At 40.4% G+C, this 21388-nt stretch overlaps 1 protein-coding gene across 1 annotated transcript in view; it reads right to left on the bottom strand.

The window, feature by feature from the left end:
* The window catches only part of DOCK2 (dedicator of cytokinesis 2), a 478101-nt gene that overhangs the window by 287511 nt on the left and 169202 nt on the right, over positions 1 to 21388 (bottom strand). Inside the window, exons 23-25 of the mRNA XM_069970478.1 lie at positions 18724 to 18832; positions 7731 to 7801; positions 4155 to 4261 (exon numbers count right to left, since the gene is read on the bottom strand). Of these exons, the coding sequence (XP_069826579.1) occupies positions 4155 to 4261; positions 7731 to 7801; positions 18724 to 18832 (287 nt within the window). The remainder of the gene's footprint in view (positions 1 to 4154; positions 4262 to 7730; positions 7802 to 18723; positions 18833 to 21388) is intronic.

The following is a 21388-nucleotide window of genomic DNA, read 5'->3' on the forward strand; positions in this document are numbered from 1 at the left end:
GATCCCCCCTGCACTGCTCTGCCTCTTATCAGTGACAGGCAGAGGCTAAAGGAGAAAGCGGCTTCCCCATTCTCCATGTACACACAGGCTCTGGCTGTGCCTGGCATAGCAGAGCTGTCTCAGTTCCTGCACACCACATGTAGCTCTGGCTGTGCCTGGCATAGCTGAGCTGTTGCACAGAAGGGGACAGGTCTCTATTTATACACTATGGGGGAGATTTATCAAACATGATGTAAAGTGAAACTGGCTCAGTTGCCCCTAGCAACCAATCAGATTCCAACTTTTATTTTCCAAAGAGTCTGTGAGGAATTAAAGGTGGAATCTGATTGGTTGCTAGGGGCAACTGAGCCAGTTTCACTTTACACCTTGTTTGATAAATCTGTGGGTATATGCACACAGGAGGAAAGGGGACTGTCCCCCTTCCTCCTGTGTGTACATAGTGTATACATAGAGACCTGTCCTCTCCTGTGTGTACGTAGCTGTATAACTCTGCTGACCCCTAATAATGACAAATAATGACTGTAAAGTAAATCCACAGCCTTGTGTTGCTGCTCAGTGAGTTTCTTTTTTTTTTTTTCACTTTACTTTTTTGAAACAAAATATCCCCAGTTTGGCATGGGCAAGTGGGTGTTGCTTGCAAGAAGGGGTGTGGCTTACAAAGGGGCATGTCATAATTATCATTCAATTATCGTTACTGCAGCTACATGTGCGACAAACCGCGATATGGATTTTGGCCAATATTGCCCAGCCCTACAATATGGTTTGATCAAATTATATACTAACTTCTGATGTTGGTTTTTAATGTATTTGAGAAACTTTAGTTTCAACCATGAGTGCAATGTGCAGCCATTTCTGTGTTCTCCAGTCTTGTGCAATTTTGTATTCTGTCCCCTTTCTTTGTGGTTTTTAAGACCCATTTGTGACCAATTAGTGGGAAATGATGTGCATGGTAAGTGCCTCCTCTTTCCCAGTCTAGCTGGGAACACATGGAGTGGGCTTTTAGATCTGTTCACACAAGTGTTGGCGGACGGACATTGTCTCTGCTGGCCGTGTCTGTGGGGCGGTGCGGCTCTGGCCCTGGGGGCTTGGTTCTGCGACTCTGGGGTTGCTGGACCGCTGGGCTGCATCATGACTAGAGTAGGGCCTCATGTGTATCAGTGTGTATGCACGTGGTACATGAGGCAATATGGTTTGATAGAATTATATACTAACTTCTGATGTTGGTTTTTAATGTAGCTGAGAAGCTTTAGTATCAACCATTGGTGCGACGTGCAGCCTTTTCTGTGTTCTCCAGGCTATTGTATCTTAATATAGGTAGTGCTGGTCTTCAGTCAGCAGTAACTTCTTTTGGTCCCACTTGAACTGCTTCCTGACTATAGCCAGCAGTAATCCTAGTAGGTTCCCCCCCTTTAAACCTAACCCGTTTGGTGAACCTATCAGTAGTGTACACTAAGTGTTGCTCTAACAGCAGCCTCTATCACAGTAACAGAGTACATTGTACTAGTTCACAGTAGTAGCCCAATACATTATAAATCTTCAAATGTTCCACATACACAAGAATGTAGTCCCTCTGCCGGACAGCTGCAATTTAAAGCTCATACATTACCTGCCCGCACTCCCACTTGCTTCTCTGGCCACTGTCTTCTTGCTCAGCCAATCAGTACACTTTCTCACTGCAACAAACTGATTGGCTGAACGCCATCAGTGACCCGGGAGCCAGAGAAGTAAGCAGAGTGTGGGCAGGTAATTATGAGCTTCTTTAAAGGTCTGACAGCTTATTAGTTAATAGGATAGAGAGGCTGCATTTTTACAGCGGATTGAAAGTCCGCTGCAAGAAGACAGAGGGCATAGGGCACAACTGTACCGCATATCGCAGCAGATGCAGAGAAGTGAAACGTCAGTCAGGGACAATACCAATAAAAAACCATACCACCTGCCCTTATTCTCTGGAGCTACCTTTTCAACAGATCCTGAACCCCAGCAGACTGGTAATGCCTGGTTTCTGTGATGTGTTGACCCCACAGGAACTGTTCTCTCAGCCTATCAGTGACGCTGGTCACCTAGCTATTGACTGGCTGTGCAGTCAGTTCCTGCGGTGATGGTTAAGCCGGCAAAATCGCAGCTGCAGTGGATGAGGGCAACTGAGTTTGGTTTCTTTATTAATTTATAGCACCCTGGCTTACTTTTAGAACATTTTCTGGAGCTAGAATACTTCTTGAAGGGGTTAAACTTAAAAAAAAAAAAAACCTAGTCTTTACATCATGTGACACATAATATAGGTTTATCACTTAGGTATGTCCACAATCTATTTCTAGTAAAAGCTGACCCAGTTTTTTACATTTACATAATGTAATTAATGAGAAGAAAAGTTTAATTATATTTAGTTCATGTTTTTTATGTGCCATCGGATAAGCCAGAGACCTCCGAACTGCTAATTTCATCTCCGAGATCTTGACTACTGTGCAGGTCACAGTGCCTGGTGACTATTAGGTTTGGTATATGTGAGTATGTGCTAAAATCATTGGAAGAAAATGGAAAGGAATCAGTGAAAGAAAATTATAATAAAAAAGTAAATCTAGACTGAATTAATGAGGACACCCTTAATATATAAATATATATATATATATATATATATTTATTTATTTGACAAATGCACTGTATTTTTACATCTGTCACATATCGCAGCTAGTAAAAAGTTACTAAGACAGTCACAGGTAATATTGTGAACAGCAAGAGGTCAAACATTAGTTTGCTCTTAATTTTTTTTTTATGTGTTGTCGATGCTGCGTTTCAAGTCCTGCTTAAATAGCGTTTTCTGATTTAACATTACTTTTCCCCAATCTACAGCATAGGGGACAAATATGAGATCATGGTGGTTTGACCTCTGTGCCCCCCAGGGATCTCTAGATCGGCACCATGGCTCCCTTATTTTGAAAGTGCCGTTGGTCGGCACATGACCCCCATTCATTACCTGTGGAGCTCCCGAAAAGGGAGCTGTAATCGTCTCTCTCTAGTGGCTCCATAAAGAATGGAAAAACCAACCCGTGGCTTCATACAAATCTAAGGAACCAGGATGCTAATCTAGAGATCCCTGGGGGGGCACAAAAGTAGGAACCCCCTGCCATCTCAAACTGGTTCCCTAACCCCTTTAAGCAAGGACCCTATTACAGGAGGTGAACAATAGCCAAGTAGGTTAATACTGTCCTGTATATTAGGGCTAGCGATCAGCAACAAACATTTACTGGCTGATTACAGTTTTAACCAGCTAAAAAAAGACTTGTGATGATAAAACTTTGTCCGAACCCGAACGCTCTGTATTTAATTACCAGTGGCTAAAGAAGTCGGGGAAAGCCCTAGGGTGTCCTAGAAAACATGGATACGGCCTATGGTTGTATCCATGTTTTCTAGGCAACCTTAGGGTTGCATTCAACTTCTTCAAACACCGGATAACAAATACAGAGCATTCGGATTCGGACAAACCTGAGCGTGCTCAAGGTCTAACGGGATGTGCGACCGAGGATGGAAGCAGAGGGCTGTATGAATGATCCAGTGATCTTTGAGCCTTGTTTTAGGTTCTTTAAACCAGCGCTGATCTATGAGATTGATGCTCATTTAAACCCTTCCCCAGGCCATGTAATAGGGCCCCTAGGCTCTTTTTATATGTGTTGTGGTTTCTGTAGATGAAAACCATAAGGCAGTGTTTAATTCTTTTTTTATGATAGATAGTGCCAGACATTTTATATTGCAGGGGTTATGTAGTATTAGAAAAACATAGCTTCTTTCACCCAAAAACAGTGCCACACCTGACGTCTGGTTGTACTTGGTATTAACACTCTGCTCCGATCATGTCAAAGGAACTAAGCTACACTACAACACACAAACTGAGGACAAGGGAAGCTCTGGTTCTGTAAGAAAGCAGCTACGTTTTTCTAATTCTCATTTAAAACCTTTAATTTGTTCTAAGTTTCTTTGGCAGAAACCATATGAGGGCTCTACAAGAAACTGGCACCTATCATGACACATTGTAAAAGGACGTTCTTGGACTTTGTCTCGCTTACTGACAACATAGTTCGGTACATCACGTTAATAACGTTATTTATATAGCACCAACTTAATGAAGAAACATCTGTATCACACTGTCCTGCATGTCTTACCTTGTTTCTTGAACAGGTTACTGCGAACAATCTCATTCATGGACTGTACTTTCTGCTGCTGCAGTTTCTCGGGAGGAATGCACGTGTAGAACTCATATAGCAGCTGACTGTAATAATAACACCACAGCGGTTACAGGTTTATTAATACATATTGTGCTACCTAAAGTAAACTCTAAACTCCACCTTGGTGGAAGATACTGGAATTTCCAAGCAACATTTTGCGGCCATTGGCCACCACATGTGGGGATAGCTTCATCTGCAGGTATTAAAGGGATACACCAGAATTATTTTTTTTATATGTCAAATCAACTGGTGTCATTAAGTTATACAGATCTGTAATTTACTGCTATTTAGAAATGTCCAGTCTCCCAGTTGCCCTCTCTGCTGCCACTTCTGTCACTCTCTGAAGCACTAGAGGTTTTCTATGGGGATTTGCAACTGCTCTGGACAGTTCCTGTCAGGGACAAAGGTGGCAGCAGAGAGTGTGTGACAAACTGGAAAGAAACTTCACTTCCTGCAGGACTTACAGCAGCTGATAAACTCTTTAAGGCTTGCATAGAAACCCTTTATTGCAAGTAAATATTCACTGTAGCCTAAACCTTTTTTTTTTTTTTCATAACCTTATCTAAAAAATACATTTAAAAAATTCTAAAAATATTGCAGCTTAATGCTGGCATCTACATGGAATGTCTCTTTCTCTCTAAGACCCAGCATTACATTACATTGACCCAGCATTGCATTGATCTTCGTAGGTACCATGTAATGCTCCGTTTTGCCTGTGGTGATGATTAAGAAGAATTGCAGGTTTACTGCCAGGTTCCCAGAAGATTACCATTGATTATCGGGGTCAAAGCAGCGGTACTGTCTGATCACCTTATTGTCAGGGGAGCTTTCTCAAGAAAAAGGGTTGTCAGTGTGCAACCCCTTTAAGATCAGAGATTCAGGACACTCTGGATATATGGATTACCTATGCAAAGGAACTCAAAAACGTATCGCTGTATCAGTGGAAATGTCAAACTGAGTATTTCATTCATTAAGTAGTCTTAAATAGGTTTTATGTTGTGTCCTGATCAAAGTGAAGTATATAGTAGTGGAAAATAGAAGCACTTTACATTCAGGAGGCATCCTACACTTATTGGTATATTGTAACCGTTACAGAATTAATTACTCTGTGTCTGTGCTGTTTAATTAGATTCAAGATTGTTAAATTAGATTTTTTTTTATTATGGTCTTCATTTTAATTGTCAAGGTAACATAGAATTACTGTATAATAAATGTATAACTTTGTTTGACACTATAATTTTTTTTTTTTTTTTTTTTTCATTTTTTTCCAATTTAAAAGCATCTCTCTTGGCTCCTCATTTCTATGACTTACTTACGAACTTAGTCAATGTATGGCATTTGTGTAATGATCTTTTCTTTTTGGTGGGTTAGTAACTAGAGATGAGCGAAGCGAATCTGGCAAAGCAGATTCACTGCAAATCGTGGGGTCAATTTGCTTAGTTCGGCGAAGCGATTTTACACGGACTAGTTAAAGAAATAAATTTTAAAAAACATGGTGGCCGCACATGTTAGCTGTCTGGAGTGTCACTGGGTGGGAGAAAGGGATTGACCATAATCCCTAGCACCTGTCCCATCAGCTGTGATGTCAGCACCTCCCCCTCACCTTCTGTATAAGGTGATTCATTTCCGGAGGTGGGCAGTGGGCAGTGTGTGGAGGTGAGAGCAGGATGGCAGCAGGCAGTTACAGCAGAGCAGGGAGAGGATGATTTTTTGTTGGAGCTGTCAATCAAGTGTCTAGTTTACCAAATAACTGGATGCCTATAGGAATTCACTGGGACCAGTGAAAACACAGTCCATATTATTCACTCATTGGGCACTGTAAACACCTGTAAACTCCTATTGAGTTATACCAATTCACCGGGATCAGTGAACTGAGCGTGCTCCTCACATAATCTATGGTTGCACTCCACTCCCACTGTGTTCTAAAAATACATTTTCATAACTAATGAAAACAAACTTGTATAACACAGTAGGAGAGGAGTGGGACCACTGATAATGTAAGGTGCATCCGGGTCAGCAGTCCCTTTTCTTTTATGTTTATGTCCCATATGGCATCTCTTATAACCTATGTTTAACTGATAAGCTGGGATCTTATCACAACAAGGTTTTACAATTTAGGGTGGAGCTGTAAGGTGACATTTATTGTCGGGCAATGTGAGGCTGAATTAAAAAGAACTGCTTTACCTCAATTGGCATTAAAGTAGGTAGCAGGGCTTTAGACCATAGCTTGCCAAATTCAAATGGCTCCAAGAAGTCCTAGTGCTTTTGTACAATATTTTAAAAAAATAATAATAATTGGTTCGTTGTATTTATGGGAATGATGAATATGATAACTACAGCTAAGTATATGATATGATAAGTATAGAAAAGAGTCATGTTCACCATATGATTTGGTTGGTTGATGGTTTAGACTTTTTTTTTAGACTTTGTTAATATAAAATAAGTGGTAGTAACATATTTTCAATGCATTAATTGGTATATTGATATATAGAAACTAACACCTGGTAGATTTATTGCAAAAGTTACTGCCACTCTACCATCTGCAAATTGTATATAGAATTCCATGCACATTGCAACACAAAGAAACCCATTGACATGTATGTTTACAGTTGTAGAAATTTTTACAATAAATCTGCTTTGTGTGAACTCTAAGGAACACAGTATTTTATTGTTTCATGGGTTGAAAAAAGACACGTCCATCAAATTCAACCAGGGAGGGGGGAAGATGGATGGAGGGAAGGGATATTGGTGGATAAAGGGAAAGGGATGTGATTGTAATAAAGAGGAGGGGATGTGAGTCTAGGGAAGGGGAAGGGATATGATTCATCAATTACCAATATAGACTCAGAGGTGTGGCCATAGTATTTCGGTAGGAAATGGTCAGTACTATACTACAAAAATAATGTCTGTCTTCTACATTTTTTATGGAAATCACAAAGCTTGTCAATTAAGATCTGTAACTCTGGAGCAATCAAGATTTTTTAAATGGACAGGTGGTATTTATTTCCTGTATGATAATTCATATTACTGAATCCTTAAATTCAATATTCAGGATTGCAAAAATATTGAACTAAGTTTGTATTTGGTATTGCAATGAGAATGAAGCCATTGACCATTGTGTAATACCACACAAAACCTGATAACAGGTGGGACACTATTTGTAAGAAAGCAGCTATGTTCTTCTAATCCTTGATAACCCCATTTAATAATAGGCTTGATAACTAACACTTGTTTTATATAACCATAGACATTTGCTGGCAAAGAACTAAAGAATAACATACCTAGCTGGCCTTAGTGACATATGTAAAGGCATCTATGAGCTGCGATTCTAGTAATCAAGATAACTCGTTTTTAATCATTGTAATTAATTATAATCTATATTGATAAACGCATTAACCTTTATAACAAAAAAAGATTACACAGCAAAAGAGAAGCAGCCGACTAAACTAGCAAGTGCCTTTTACAACTGACTCCTATGACATTGACAGTAAATAAGATTTATTTATTAGTTACCTAAGCAGTCTGGCATCAAACACTGTCTCCACATCTTGTAGAACTGAAGGTAGATATTTCAGAGCAGCAACCTGAAAACACAATAAATCAACACAATGATATTAGCAATTTTATGTTCTCCTGCTGGTCTCCTTTATAACATATTGACATGAAGTAGTGCCAGGAAACTCAATAACAAAGAACACTATTATGTATGTATGAATCAGCAACTTACGCATATACCATAAATGTTTGATAACATCTTATTGATGACTCCTTAAAACAAATAACTAGTTCAGCTTTGTATTATTTAGTGCTGAAGAAGATGTTCAAGAATTGGCAATTTTTAATGCTAACATCCAGCTTAAAAAAAAAAAAAAATGATCCAGACTGATATATACAATTATAGATTGTATGGTTGTTGTTGTTGTTTTTTCCTTTCCTTCTTTTTTTTTTGTAATTATATAAAAATCACTGCATTGTAAGAACCATAAATCTTAATTATTGGTATGACCTTGGGTTACAGTTTTTTTTTAATTTTAATCACTTTTTATTCCATTTTAGGGAGATGAAGTGACTAACACAGCAGATTTTGCATTAATATTATTTTATTTCTTTTTTCATCATTTTTCCGTGGCCATAAACAAGGGCCAATCAACAAGATCAGTGGTTGTTTGTCTAACCTTTGCACAGCACAATTAGTCAAGCAGCCGGGCCACCCAAACAAGTCTTGTATCTTTCATGCAGCCATGGAAACTAGAACAACAGCTATTCATATATCTGTGCTGTTAGTTTGAAGATCACCTAAGTAGTGCATACTGTACATACCTTCAGCACTGCTATGTGATCCAGCACTGTCAGCTCCACTCCTGCTCTCTGCTGTAACTTCAGGTTGCTGCCCAGCCTTCTCCAGAATGGTTGACAGCCAGAGGAGGTAAGGCAGTGGCCTGGAGCTAAAGCTTGGGACAGGAGCTGACAGTACCAGATCATATAGCAGTGCTGAAGGTATGTATGCACTGCTATTCCACGGGGCGACTATGAGGAGCAAACAGGCGCTATTATCGCTCGTTTGCTCCTCGTTCCCCGCTCGAATAGTGGAATAGTGGCAGCAGCGAGCGGGTGAGTGCGGGAGGGTCCGTGGGGAGGTGCGGGGGGGCTGCCCTGGTGATCGTCCGGGCAGCCCATAGAGGATAGCGTCAGTCTGCTGCCACCACTCCTATTCCACGGAGCAACATGTTGAAAAACAAACAACTACAACGATCAGAAGACATGAATAACGACTGATTGTTGCCTTCTATTCCACGGGACGATTATCGGCCATAGCGGCCGATAATAGTTCTGTGGAATAGGGCCTTTAAGATGGTCCATGACCCTTATTAGTTAAGTTATCCCCTTTGTATCTTTTCCAGCTCCTGGACATCCTTTCTATGAATCAGGTTCCAAAACTGAACAGCAATCCATGCTGCCCGTGCATATCTGTGCTGCCAGTTACCCTCTGTTATTCGCCACATATCTCCTATTTATAAAGGGAGATGTGCATCCGATAGGTATAAATTTTAAATACATACAAACGATGCGGTCAGCCAAGGATTGGCTGATCACTGTCACCATTACACTGGCCAATTGTCGACTGCAGGACCATTTCGAGCAATGCTCTTGGCCAATAATCGGCCCATGTAAAAGACCCTTTACTCATTTCCATCTGTCCCCTCCATTATCATCTTCATTACAATGAACTGTTGATTATACTGAAAAGCATTATTTAAAGTATTATTTTCTATTGTCTACAACTTGTCTGTTACACCAGTCAAAGACATTTCATAACGAAAGCTGACATGCTCAATTTTGGTTGAGAACATCTTTTCATCCTGTAGACAGTAAATGATACGTTTTCTTGAACAATGCTTCACTTTGTTTCAGAGATTACAGGCACTTTTCTAATAACGGTTCTGCAGTTGTCACTTCCGTCGTGTAAGTCACGCAGTGATTATAAAAAAACAAAATGTTTCTAGAAACGTTTAAATAAAATAACTTGTTGCGTCAAACCAGTCAAGCGAGATTGTTATGGGTCAGCAATTGCTTTCCATTCTCTGCAGGCACTGTTTTGTAGTCATACAAGTCAAAAAGAAAAAGAAAAGTGAAGAATTTCAAAACTTGTGAAATCTACAGAATAAAATATTACTCACAACAAGGATACAAAGACTAGCTTGCACTGCAGTAGCTCAGCTTAGGTTATCGGTAACCCAGTTCTCACAATTATATAGTATACCGATAAAAAAGTAAAAAAAGTTAAAATGTTATATTTTTCAAATTTATTTTTACTTTTTACGGTGAACTCTGCTGTCCTCTACTCTCCTAGATCTCAGCAAGACAAAGGATCAGCCCCAGCATCTAGAAGTCAGTGACTCAAGATGAGTGAATCAATTTTGAATAAATCAAATTTGTTCTAAACTTGATTTTTTTTTTCTGATTCAATAAAAAAAAAAATTAGCGCAACAGGGACCCCTGTTAAAGATAGGAGTCCCTGTACACTGAACAAAACCCAGCAAGTGTAGGAATGAATCTAAATACACCATCGAATCAGAATCAAATTGACAAACAATATGCTGCAAACCCTCCTGAAATGGAAAATGATATGTTTTCCCAGTGATAATGTATATTGTAGTTATTGAGCGTTGATGAGTGATGAAATATTGCCTTTAAAGAGTCACTGTAACGAAAAAAAAAAAAGACATATCAGAGAGACATGTCAAAAGTTTTGGTCAGTGGGGTCCTGACCGATCAGGAAAACGAGCCAGGTGAAGTCATGCTGAGCACATTCCTCTCCGGGCTGTGTGCCACATGACGAGAGGGCCACATAATAGAAGTCTGTGGGGCATCTCTCTTCACGGTGAAAGAGTTGGGAGAGGATCGCATGGCAGTGTGGTCCTCTCCCCGCTCATTTCTGTAATCAGTCAGGGGAACCTGTCACCCGGCATTCCGGCGCAGAGCCTGTCCGACCCCCCGGTGGAGCCCAGAATACTTACCCTTTGCGGGAAGTTGGAGATATCGCTGTCGGCAGCCATGCGCACCAGAGATGAGTCCGACTACCATAGAGAATGACGGCTCCAGTCATTCTCTATGGGCATCAGACTCATCTCAGGTAAATAGCATACAGCACGTGCTCACCTTCGGGCACCGATATCTCCGTCCGGGGACCAGATCCAGAAGCAAGACTTCCAGCAAAGGGTAAGTATCCGGGGCTCCACCGGGGGGGTCGGGCGAGCTCTGCGCCGGAATGCCGGGTGACAGGTCCTCTTTAAAAGGAAGGAGGCACATCAGATGGAGGAGGATAATCAGATGGGTAATTGCATCAGGTTATTATTGTTACTAAATGATAGAAAAAATGTTTGCATACAATGTTTTATGATGATATTGTCATAGGAATAATTCATCTGACCTCTGGGGCAAACACATATTATTATACATTAGTCCATGGACAGGATGCTGTAAAATGATCGGTGGGGAACTTCCTGGACAGTCTGATGTGTTACTATGTTTTATTAATTATTCACTCAGCGTAATAAAGTAAATCTCACAACAATATCTAATATTCGTAGAACTGCTTTGTAAGCAGCCTATATAAAGTCTCCAAATAAAAGCTACACCTAGTATATGCATTATATTCGTTATAACATAAAGTAGCTGAAGTAGTCTATATGGCCTGTTGTCCTTGTCGATCACGCAGGTGCAGGTCCACAGAGGCGTAACCAAGAAGCATGTAGAACATGCAGAACATTTATTTAGCCTCCAGTGTATTTGACCTCTTTACTTCTACTTTTATTTTAAAGGGAGTAAGTATTATATTTATTACATTCAGCAGAAAGTAAAAATGTCAGGATTTTTCATCTCACTGACTAATGTTGTTATCATTATGTATTTTTGTAAGAACATTAAAACTAAATACGAAAAAAGGAATAAGAAATTAAACAATTTACAATGACCAATCCATTAAAAACATTCTAGTATATTACATGGTCAATTACCCAAACACATGTCCAAGCACCTGTTTCTAAAATTCATTCCTTGACATTTAAAAGCACATAGGGCCACTTGCTGTGCGATAAATAGGGGATATGTTTGTATGATTGTAGTTTATGGCTGATGAGGGTATATACCACATCTAGAGAATGCAAACAATTGTAACCTGCACTGTCATTCACAAACAAAAGGAAGAGACACTATAGGAAATATCATTTTCCCTGCAGGACACTTGATGGGAGGCAAGGCCAAATGTGGATTTCTATTACATGAAAAGAAGATTTGCTTTTCTTGGCATGAGTCATGTTTTTTTTTTTACTTTTATTTTTGTATATTTGTATTATTTTATTTCTTATTCTATTAGGTATTTTGGGGGGTATGCAGGAAAAAAACTATTCTACAATTGTTTTGGAATTTTTCACACTGTTTACATAATTCAAATGATATATTATGCGTTTTTAGTGATTGTGATTATACCATATATGTGGTTTCTAGAGATGAGCGAACCTCGAGCATGCTCCAGTCCATCCGAACCCGAACTTTCGGCATTTGATTAGCGGTGGCTGCTGAAGTTGGATAAAGCCCTAAGGCTATGTGTAAATCATGGATATAGTCATTGGCTGTATCCATGTTTTCCAGACAACCTTAGAGCTTTATCCAACTTCAGCAGCCCCAGCTAATCAAATACCGAACGTTCGGGTTCGGATCGACTCGAACCCGAACCCGATTTGCTCATCTCTAGTGGTTTGCTTAATCCGTTCATCTAATAAAACTCCTTTTTATGGAAAAAATGTTTTTACTGTGCACATATTTTCCAATTTTAAGTGAGTACTAACTTTTCAACAAACTTCAGCATAAGCAGTGATAGGGGAGTAAGCGAGTAGAAACATTACTTCTGCCAATATACTGTATAACTTGTACCTGTTATTTCCTCTCTGCAGTCCCTTTGTCTGATGTTCTGTTGCCATTGAGCTAATGGGTGGATACTAACTGCTATATCTCCCACACCATCAGCAGCATGGAGGACATTATATGCATTATATGCATAACATACTGCTACTGGACAGGAGCAGCCTGCTACAGACACCAGCCTATCTGGGGTTTGCCAGAATTGTCAGATGTGCAGTCCAGCCCTGGTATGTGCAAAAAGCTTTGAACTCAGAGTGCTCAGGAGACCTTAATCTGGTCTCAGTCTGAATCTATATTAAAAGCCGGGGATCAGATCACAGCTACAAAGAGGTCCCCTTGGTATAGTACAGCATTCAGGCACTTAAAAGGGATTACAATACCCACATTTGCGGTAAGAGAGTGGCTGGGTATTACAGCTGCTCTCCTCTTGGTGACTTTGTGGGCAAACTGGCTGTGTACGTAATCACCTATTGGACTGACTGAGCAATGCATCTATAGGCATGCTCTACATTCTAACTCAACTGTGCAAGAAATGAAGAAATGTGGCACTCACCTGCTGAATATTAACAACTTGGCTTTATTCCAGTCACTGGTCATGAGGAGGAGAAACCCGGGCAAAGGCTGTTTCATGTGTAGGTACACGTGCTTCTTCTGGTCCCTTATGTCACTCTACAACCCCTTCCTCAAAAACACATCCACCCCTAAGTCACATTACACCATCGTATCCAATCACTATAATGTACTTACTATAAATACAGATAGAATTACAATGACTAGATACATAACATGGGCTCAGGTCATTCACAAGAAGCAATGGTCAGAGATCATGCTCCCTGCACAGAGCTCCCAGCACAGGCCACATAGCATGCCTTGAAAATGCTCACATAGAAGTCAATAAATTCAGCTCCATCTAATTTTTTCCTGTAAAGCATATCCCTAAATGCTGTGCTGAAAGGAAAGGTAACATGGCTGCCCCCAAATTAAATAAGAGAAATGATGCCTTTGCTATTTATATGAAACCAAATTAGAAGATTATACTTCTGGCAAACTCGTGCAAATGTTTTTCAGCCAATGTAATGCACCAGTTGGTAAATTCATCTAATAAATTTGTATCAGTTTTAGTTAAACTTTAGAAAAAGAAATAGCATGAAAACAATTTAAAGAATCATTATGTGCTAAGGCTCACCAAATGTTTTCTGGATATAGTATAGATTTACTATGCATTAGCTCTATTTTACTGAAAGGAAATGTGCTTATTACTTTTATTTTAGCCTTTGTTCCAGAATCTTTAATATTCCAAGTTACTGATCCATTTATTGCAATACCTTTATCCCTGAATAGTTTGCTGGAACTTTAAATAAAATAGCTATATTTTAAATGTGCATTTATTAGAAAGCTGTTAAAAATACAACATTAAAATATTCAGAAGGTCCTTGAATATAATAAATTCACTTCAATTATCCATGAAAAGATTTTAGTAAATTTTTAATGATAAACTACTATTTTGTTCACAGATATCTTTGACAGTTAAAAAATAAATTTTTAAATATGATACTTTCTTTAAAAAAAAAAATCTATATTTAATATTTCATCATTTTTTCATAAAATGCAGCAAATGCTGACTTATTTAATCTCTTTTTACTGCACCCAGGATGGGTTATCATCCATATAACAATGTTTTATTGCATCATTAAAATTATAGAAGTCCTCGTAGAACCCCCTTATGCATTGTGAATATGCATTGTCTTCTTAAAATGTAAGATCTAGGCATTTAAAATACAGTATGAGAGGTACACACTCTACAGATGGTTAAAAGCTGCACTAAAGTCTGAGGAACACAGACCTAGCCTGTCTATCTATTACATAGCTGGCCATTCAGTATTGATCACAGTCTTTTATGGGACAAATAGAGATGGATGTCACTATTGTTCCAAGAGTTATCATGTGAGCATAATGTAGCATACTACAATGAAGCACATATATGTTATAATAAAATACATAAAATCTTTGGAAACCCTATAGCAAGTGTGCAGTTCGTTTTTGATGGTGATGATGGCTAGAGCCCCTACAGAATGGCAGGTCGTCCTAGTAATGCAACGCATAGTATTTAAAGCGTAACTGTCATGTTTTTTTTATTGCAGAAATCAGTAGTATAAGCAATTTTAAGAAACTCTGTAATAGGTTTCATCAGCCAAAAAAGCCTCCTTCTGTACTCAAGAAGCAATCTCCCAGCCTCCCCCCCTGACTTCTTATCTGTGCATTATCAGGCAAACACGTCTTCATTACAGAGAAGCCAGTGAAGACGGGCTCTGCTCTCTCCATTGTAAGCCTATGAAGGGGGGAGGGGCTGAGGGAGATGAGGGAGCAGGAAGAGGTGACATGAAGGTCAGCTGTTTGTAGACTCTCTGGGCAGCTAAAACGCTAAATTCAGGTGTCAGAAAGGTCAGTGCTTATCTATGAACTTACTGAGAGAAGATTGCAGGGTGTTGTGCTTTGCAGGACTGCTCCGTGCTCAGTCACTCCTAACAGCCCCTCCCCTCTCCATAGCCACATAATGGAGACAGAAATCCTGCTTCATTTGATGTGAGGGGGGAGGCTGGGAGATTGCTTTTTCAGTAAAGAAGGAAACTCTTTTAGTACATAAAACCTAATACAGAGTTTCTTAAAATCGCTTGTACTGTTGATATTTAATGTTTTCAGAAAAATGGCCCTGAAATGACAGTTACGCTTTAAGAACTGTAGTTCAACAGTATTATGGGTTCCGAGTGCTCACTAAAGCATATGGGGATCAAAGGAAGGTTATATTGTTTGATTCCATAAAGGGGAAAAGAGTATTTTAGACAGGCCTGATCCTTCACATAGCTTAATTAAAGGGGTATTCCACTCAAGTAAAATACATGTTAAATCATCCCCCCTCCAATTCATTCCATACATGTAATTACCTTTTCTGTTGCCTTCCCTCAGTTATGAACCTGCTGCTTTCTGCTGAAGACACAGAAAACTATGTGTAAGCTGTACTCTCTGTCTCCCCCTGCTCCTCCCCCTCCCTTCTGAGATGCTCATGTAAACAGCATCCCTGGCTGGCTGTTTTTGCACCTGGTGAATACGGGAGGGTCACAAGTAACTTGACCTTAGATTAACTCTCCCATATTACACAGTGCAGAGAAAGACAGCTAAGAGAACTGTTTACATGAACCGTCTCAGAAGAGGGGGGAGGAGGGAGAACAAACAGCTTATATATAGATTTCTGTGTCTTCAGCAGAAAGCAGCAGGATCAGAACTGGGGGAAGGAGACAGAAAAGGTAATGACATGTATGAAATTAATTGTTGGGCTCCAGGGGAGGGGGGGGGGGCGATTTAACATGTATTTTACCTAAGTGGAATACCCCTTTAATCACATGACCAGGCCACACGAAGGATCCCTGGATCATTCATGTAGCCCTTAACTGCATCACTGTTCCTGTTTACTCATGGCTATGAGTAATGAACAGTTAACAAACAAGCATTTTCTCTTATCATTGTCCAATTTTATACAGGCCAAACATTGAGAGCAAGAAGCATTCATGACAACAAAATACTATAATGGCCGTGGCCTTCAACGGGATAATGCTCTCTTTCACTGCAAAAATTGTTCAAGAGTGGTCTGAAGAAACAAAACTGCTCCGCGATGGTTGCAGTAAACACATATATGCCAAGCAATGGTTGGTACGCTAGGGCGATCCCTGATGTGTGTACCCCAAAAACATGTATATGTGGATCCGGGCGTCAGGAAGGGGCTCGGGTCAAAAGATGAGGGGCAGGACCTATTACACCCTGTACTCCTTTCTCCCTCTATGCCCTGTCCTATGCGGAGTATGCGCCCTGATAAGGACGGCCCCGCTCTGGAACCTAACCTATACTCCTACAAAGCCCTATCTTGATAAATGAGCTAGGCTGTCTCACTAGATAATTGCTGTCTAGGCTGATATGTACTAGTGTGATCTCACCAAATGGGAGTAGTAGAGAGCAGGGAAGAAGGTCGGATCACACATACACACATAGGTAATGAAATGTGAACATCTAAGGTAGTATGTCACCATCCAGAAATACAACTATGTATACCCCAAGGGATGTGGATCAACGTGTCTCCCAGATATAGGGGTGTGTGTGTTTAAACCATACAGAACCAAACAACACAAACAACTAGTATGGATCCCAAAAAGATGAAACTATATACTCCAATAGGTCAGGAGTCAGGGCACACTTAGTCCATACACCACACAAACACTTAGGTATTACTCAAACAGACACCCTACCTGGGACTACAGCGACATGGTAAGCTGCCACATTACCGGGTCGTACGGTCCAGGTACACATAGGTGGTGCCGATAAATTTGTTAGTGGTATGGATTGACACCGGAGGCTCTGTACACACACAGTCACCCCTTGAGACTAGGTACATTTGTTATGTCTCATTGGTAGATACCCACATCTCTCAGGATGCAATAACACAGCTTAGGAGACATCACTCCTAGCCATCCAACATACTGGCATAACCATATATCCTTGATAAACAAAAATGATACAAAATCATTGATACATCTGGGTAAAATAGGGTGGCCAACAGGGGCTCTTATACTCATCAATTCCCCCAGGTGCCGGTCTCAACGCGTTTCAATCCTAAATCGTCAGGAGACCCGATAGTAGGAAGTTGATAATCGTCCGCAGTCAAAAGATCACCGCAAGGACACGATAGACGCCGGGTGATGGTGATGCGTCTACACAGTCAAGGGGTGACTGTGTGTGTACAGAGCCTCCGGTGTCAATCCATACCACTAACAAATTTATCGGCACCACCTATGTGTACCTGGACCGTACGACCCGGTAATGTGGCAGCTTACCATGTCGCTGTAGTCCCAGGTAGGGTGTCTGTTTGAGTAATACCTAAGTGTTTGTGTGGTGTATGGACTAAGTGTGCCCTGACTCCTGACCTATTGGAGTATATAGTTTCATCTTTTTGGGATCCATACTATTTGTTTGTGTTGTTTGGTTCTGTATGGTTTAAACACACACACCCCTATATCTGGGAGACACGTTGATCCACATCCCTTGGGGTATACATAGTTGTATTTCTGGATGGTGACATGCTACCTTAGATGTTCACATTTCATTACCTATGTGTGTATGTGTGATCCGACCTTCTTCCCTGCTCTCTACTACTCCCATTTGGTGAGATCACACCTATTCCTCCTTCTGTTTTTGAGTAGGTACTGTCTGTATCACTAGTACATATCAGCCTAGACAGCAATTATCTAGTGAGACAGCCTAGCTCATTTATCAAGATAGGGCTTTGTAGGAGTATAGGTTAGGTTCCAGAGCGGGGCCGTCCTTATCAGGGCGCATACTCCGCATAGGACAGGGCATAGAGGGAGAAAGGAGTACAGGGTGTAATAGGTCCTGCCCCTCATCTTTTGACCCGAGCCCCTTCCTGATGCCCGGATCCACATATACATGTTTTTGGGGTACACACATCAGGGATCGCCCTAGCGTACCAACCATTGCTTGGCATATATGTGTTTACTGCAACCATCGCGGAGCAGTTTTGTTGCTATTGTACTGTTAGTAGTTTATGTATGTAATTTTTAGTGGTTATTTAATAAAAGGTAAATTTTAGAATTCCCTTTCATTTTGGTAGTTTTTCAGTCGGGGAAAGATTAGCATCCATTTTGGCAGTGATTTGTGGTCTGAAGAACATTACAAAAAGTTCAAGGTATTGAGTTGGCCTTCAAGATTCCCTAGATGTAATTCAGATCAGGTATGTGTTGGGTGTGCTGAAGAATGTTCCACAGGACACCTTCAGAAGAGTTCACACCTTGATGGGTCCGAGCTGTTTTAGCAGTGCTGGGCGGCCTGCACAATATTAGGTAGGTGATTTTATTGTTATGATTGGCATGTGCGTGTGTGTGTGTGTGTGTGTGTGTAAAGGCCACAAAACATTATCTAAGACAGAGAAAAAGTACTTTCCATGCAGGTAGTACAATACCAATACCAAACATTATATGGTCATAGCCTATTTTCAAGTAAAATTAAGATAAATGATGCAGACCTGTAATAAGATTGTAGTCTTTTGTTCACATTTCATGAGGTTATTTATAGATTCAAAAAGTTTTCTCATGGACTCTTCAAACTCTGTCTGCTCTTTGCATTCGTAGAGTCTATAAAAGAATAGAATGTAAAAAATTAACAAAATTAACATCTGCAAATTCAGAAAGAGCATTTAATAATATTGTCAAATGTATCAACTGTATTAAGATGCCCATGGTAACAAACATACAATAGCAAGTTGCATGCAACAGTGGAAAACATTTCCAAAGAACAAAGATGTCAGACAATATTGGATAACTGTGGGATGGGGGGATGACACCCAAGGTGTTCCCATACAACAATGACACCCCACATGGCATTCACTTTATTCAGATAACACAGTCAAACTCAAGAGATAACCCTATCTTGATCATGAGAGGCCATCTAAAACTTTCTAATCTTCTGCTTACATCTGTGTCAATGTTTCCATTGAAAACCACAATGCAGTAGCCGACCACCATGCCTGATCTGTAAACTATGTAAAGTGACTGGTATACAGATATATTACAAGTGTAGTCAATGACAATGTTTACACTTCATGGAATAAATATAAGAAAAAAAAAGAAAATTAAAAATAAAAATTGAGGAGCTTCCAGAGCTACACAGATTTCCGTCCCCCACTCATGCCTGATGGGAGGGTGAAGGTGGTGCGACAAGGCAGGGATTAGGCATGGCCTCCTCCTGTGCCATGAAGACTTACATCTGGAAACCGCTGTAAACCAGGCGTAACCAAGCCTTCATAAATGTTCTCCATAATGTTAGGATCACACTGTGTTTTCTGTTTACATTAAGGGTGCATTCACACGTAACGGATCTGCTGCCGATCCCTGCCCTGTACACTTATGGGCAGACAAACTCGCAGCGAGATGAACACCCCGCTGTGAGTATGTCCGCAGCCCGCCCCATTAACTCCCCCACCGCCAAAGCGTATACATAAGCTTCTCCACGCTCCGGCTTGCTTCTGGGCTCCCAGGGTCTTCACGTCTTGCTCAGCCAATCAGTGTGCTGCGGTGGGTCAGTGCACAGATTGGCCGAGCGGGACGTGCCAGGAACCCCCGAAGCAAGCCGGAGCGTGGAGAAGGTGATGTACACGCTCTGGCTTGCGTGGAGAAGGTAATGTATACGCTCCAGTGGTGGGAGGCTTAACAGGGCGGGCTGCGGACATACTCACAGCGGGATGTTCATCACAGAGAGTTTGTCTGCCCATAAGTGTAGCAGGGATCCGCAGCGGACATTGCATATGGCATATGTTAAACTGATGCTATAACATCAGAATCCCTTTTCCATTGACTTGCAATAATGAAATGAAAAAAGTGTAAGACAAAATGAGGTATTAATCTAGCCCAACTCTTTAACCCCAAACATTTTAGCTATTTAGTTGATACTAGTTTACATGTTTTACTTATTTGGCATATTTATTGAGTGGTGTGGTTTAGTCAACTTGAAGCAAGGGTGCTGTGCACCCCAAGCAATGTATTCTGGGATTATTGGATCACCTCAACCTGGATGACTATACTGTGTTAGGGGTACAGCGATTGTTATATCAGGCCAGGAAACTGATAGCTGCTAAATGGATCCAAACTCAGGCCCCCACTATTGCAGAGTATGTAAATAAGATGAATATGGTGATAAGACTGGAAAGGGGAGTGTATCTAAAACGGGGTTGCCCTCGCAAATTTGAAGCCATTTGGGGTAAGTGGGTGGATGTGCCGGGACTACCATCACGTTCCCTCTTGCAACTCTGTAGAAACCCTATGCAGGCATTGGTGGGGATGCCATAGCTATCCTGGTAACCTGACTGAATGAGAATGTAGTTAGTAGCATTGTCATTAGAGACGGCAGGAGACAATACGTGGTCTGAGACGTATGGCATGAAGTTTAGTTTATGGTACTTTTCTTTTTGTGGTTTTTATGTTAATATTGGACCATGAAACTGTTAGCAGAAGAACTTCTTTTTCTTCTATTTATGGTATGTGCTGTTGATTACATATGAATGGTTCCCGTTTAATGAACAAAAAAGGAAAAAAGTTAAGAACCGTACCTTCCTGAATGCTTCTGGTATGCAACATCTTGTCATTGTATCAATGAGAATTTTCTGTATGACTATGTTGATCATATATTGTACTGTACGGCTCTTAATAATAAAAAAATTACCTGATTTAAAAAAAAAAAAAAACTTGAAGCAAGGGGAAAAAGTCATTTAAATCAACTAGTGCAAAAATGTGCCAAAGATTTGTAATTTACTTCTATTAAAAAAATACTTCTAGTACTTATCAGCTGCTATATGTCCTGCAGGAAGTGGTGTATTCTTTCCAGTCTGACCGTGCTCTCTGCTGTCACCTCTGTCCATGACAGGAACTGTCCAGAGCAGGAGCAAATCCCCACAGAAAACCTCTCCTGCTCTCCAGACTGGAAAGAATACAACACTTCCTACAGGACATACAGCAGCTGTATGCTGTATAAGAAGACTTGATCTTTTTTAATAGAAGTAAATTACAAATCTCTTGCACTTTCGGGTACCAGCTGATTTGTAAGAAATTTTTTTATTGCTGAACTTCCCCTTTAATAATGTAAGTTATTTCTTATGTCTGAGCACCACAGTTTGAGCCATGGAATCACCATAAGCC

The sequence above is a fragment of the Dendropsophus ebraccatus genome, chromosome 1, assembly GCF_027789765.1.
Source record: "Dendropsophus ebraccatus isolate aDenEbr1 chromosome 1, aDenEbr1.pat, whole genome shotgun sequence".
NCBI lineage: Eukaryota > Metazoa > Chordata > Amphibia > Anura > Hylidae > Dendropsophus > Dendropsophus ebraccatus.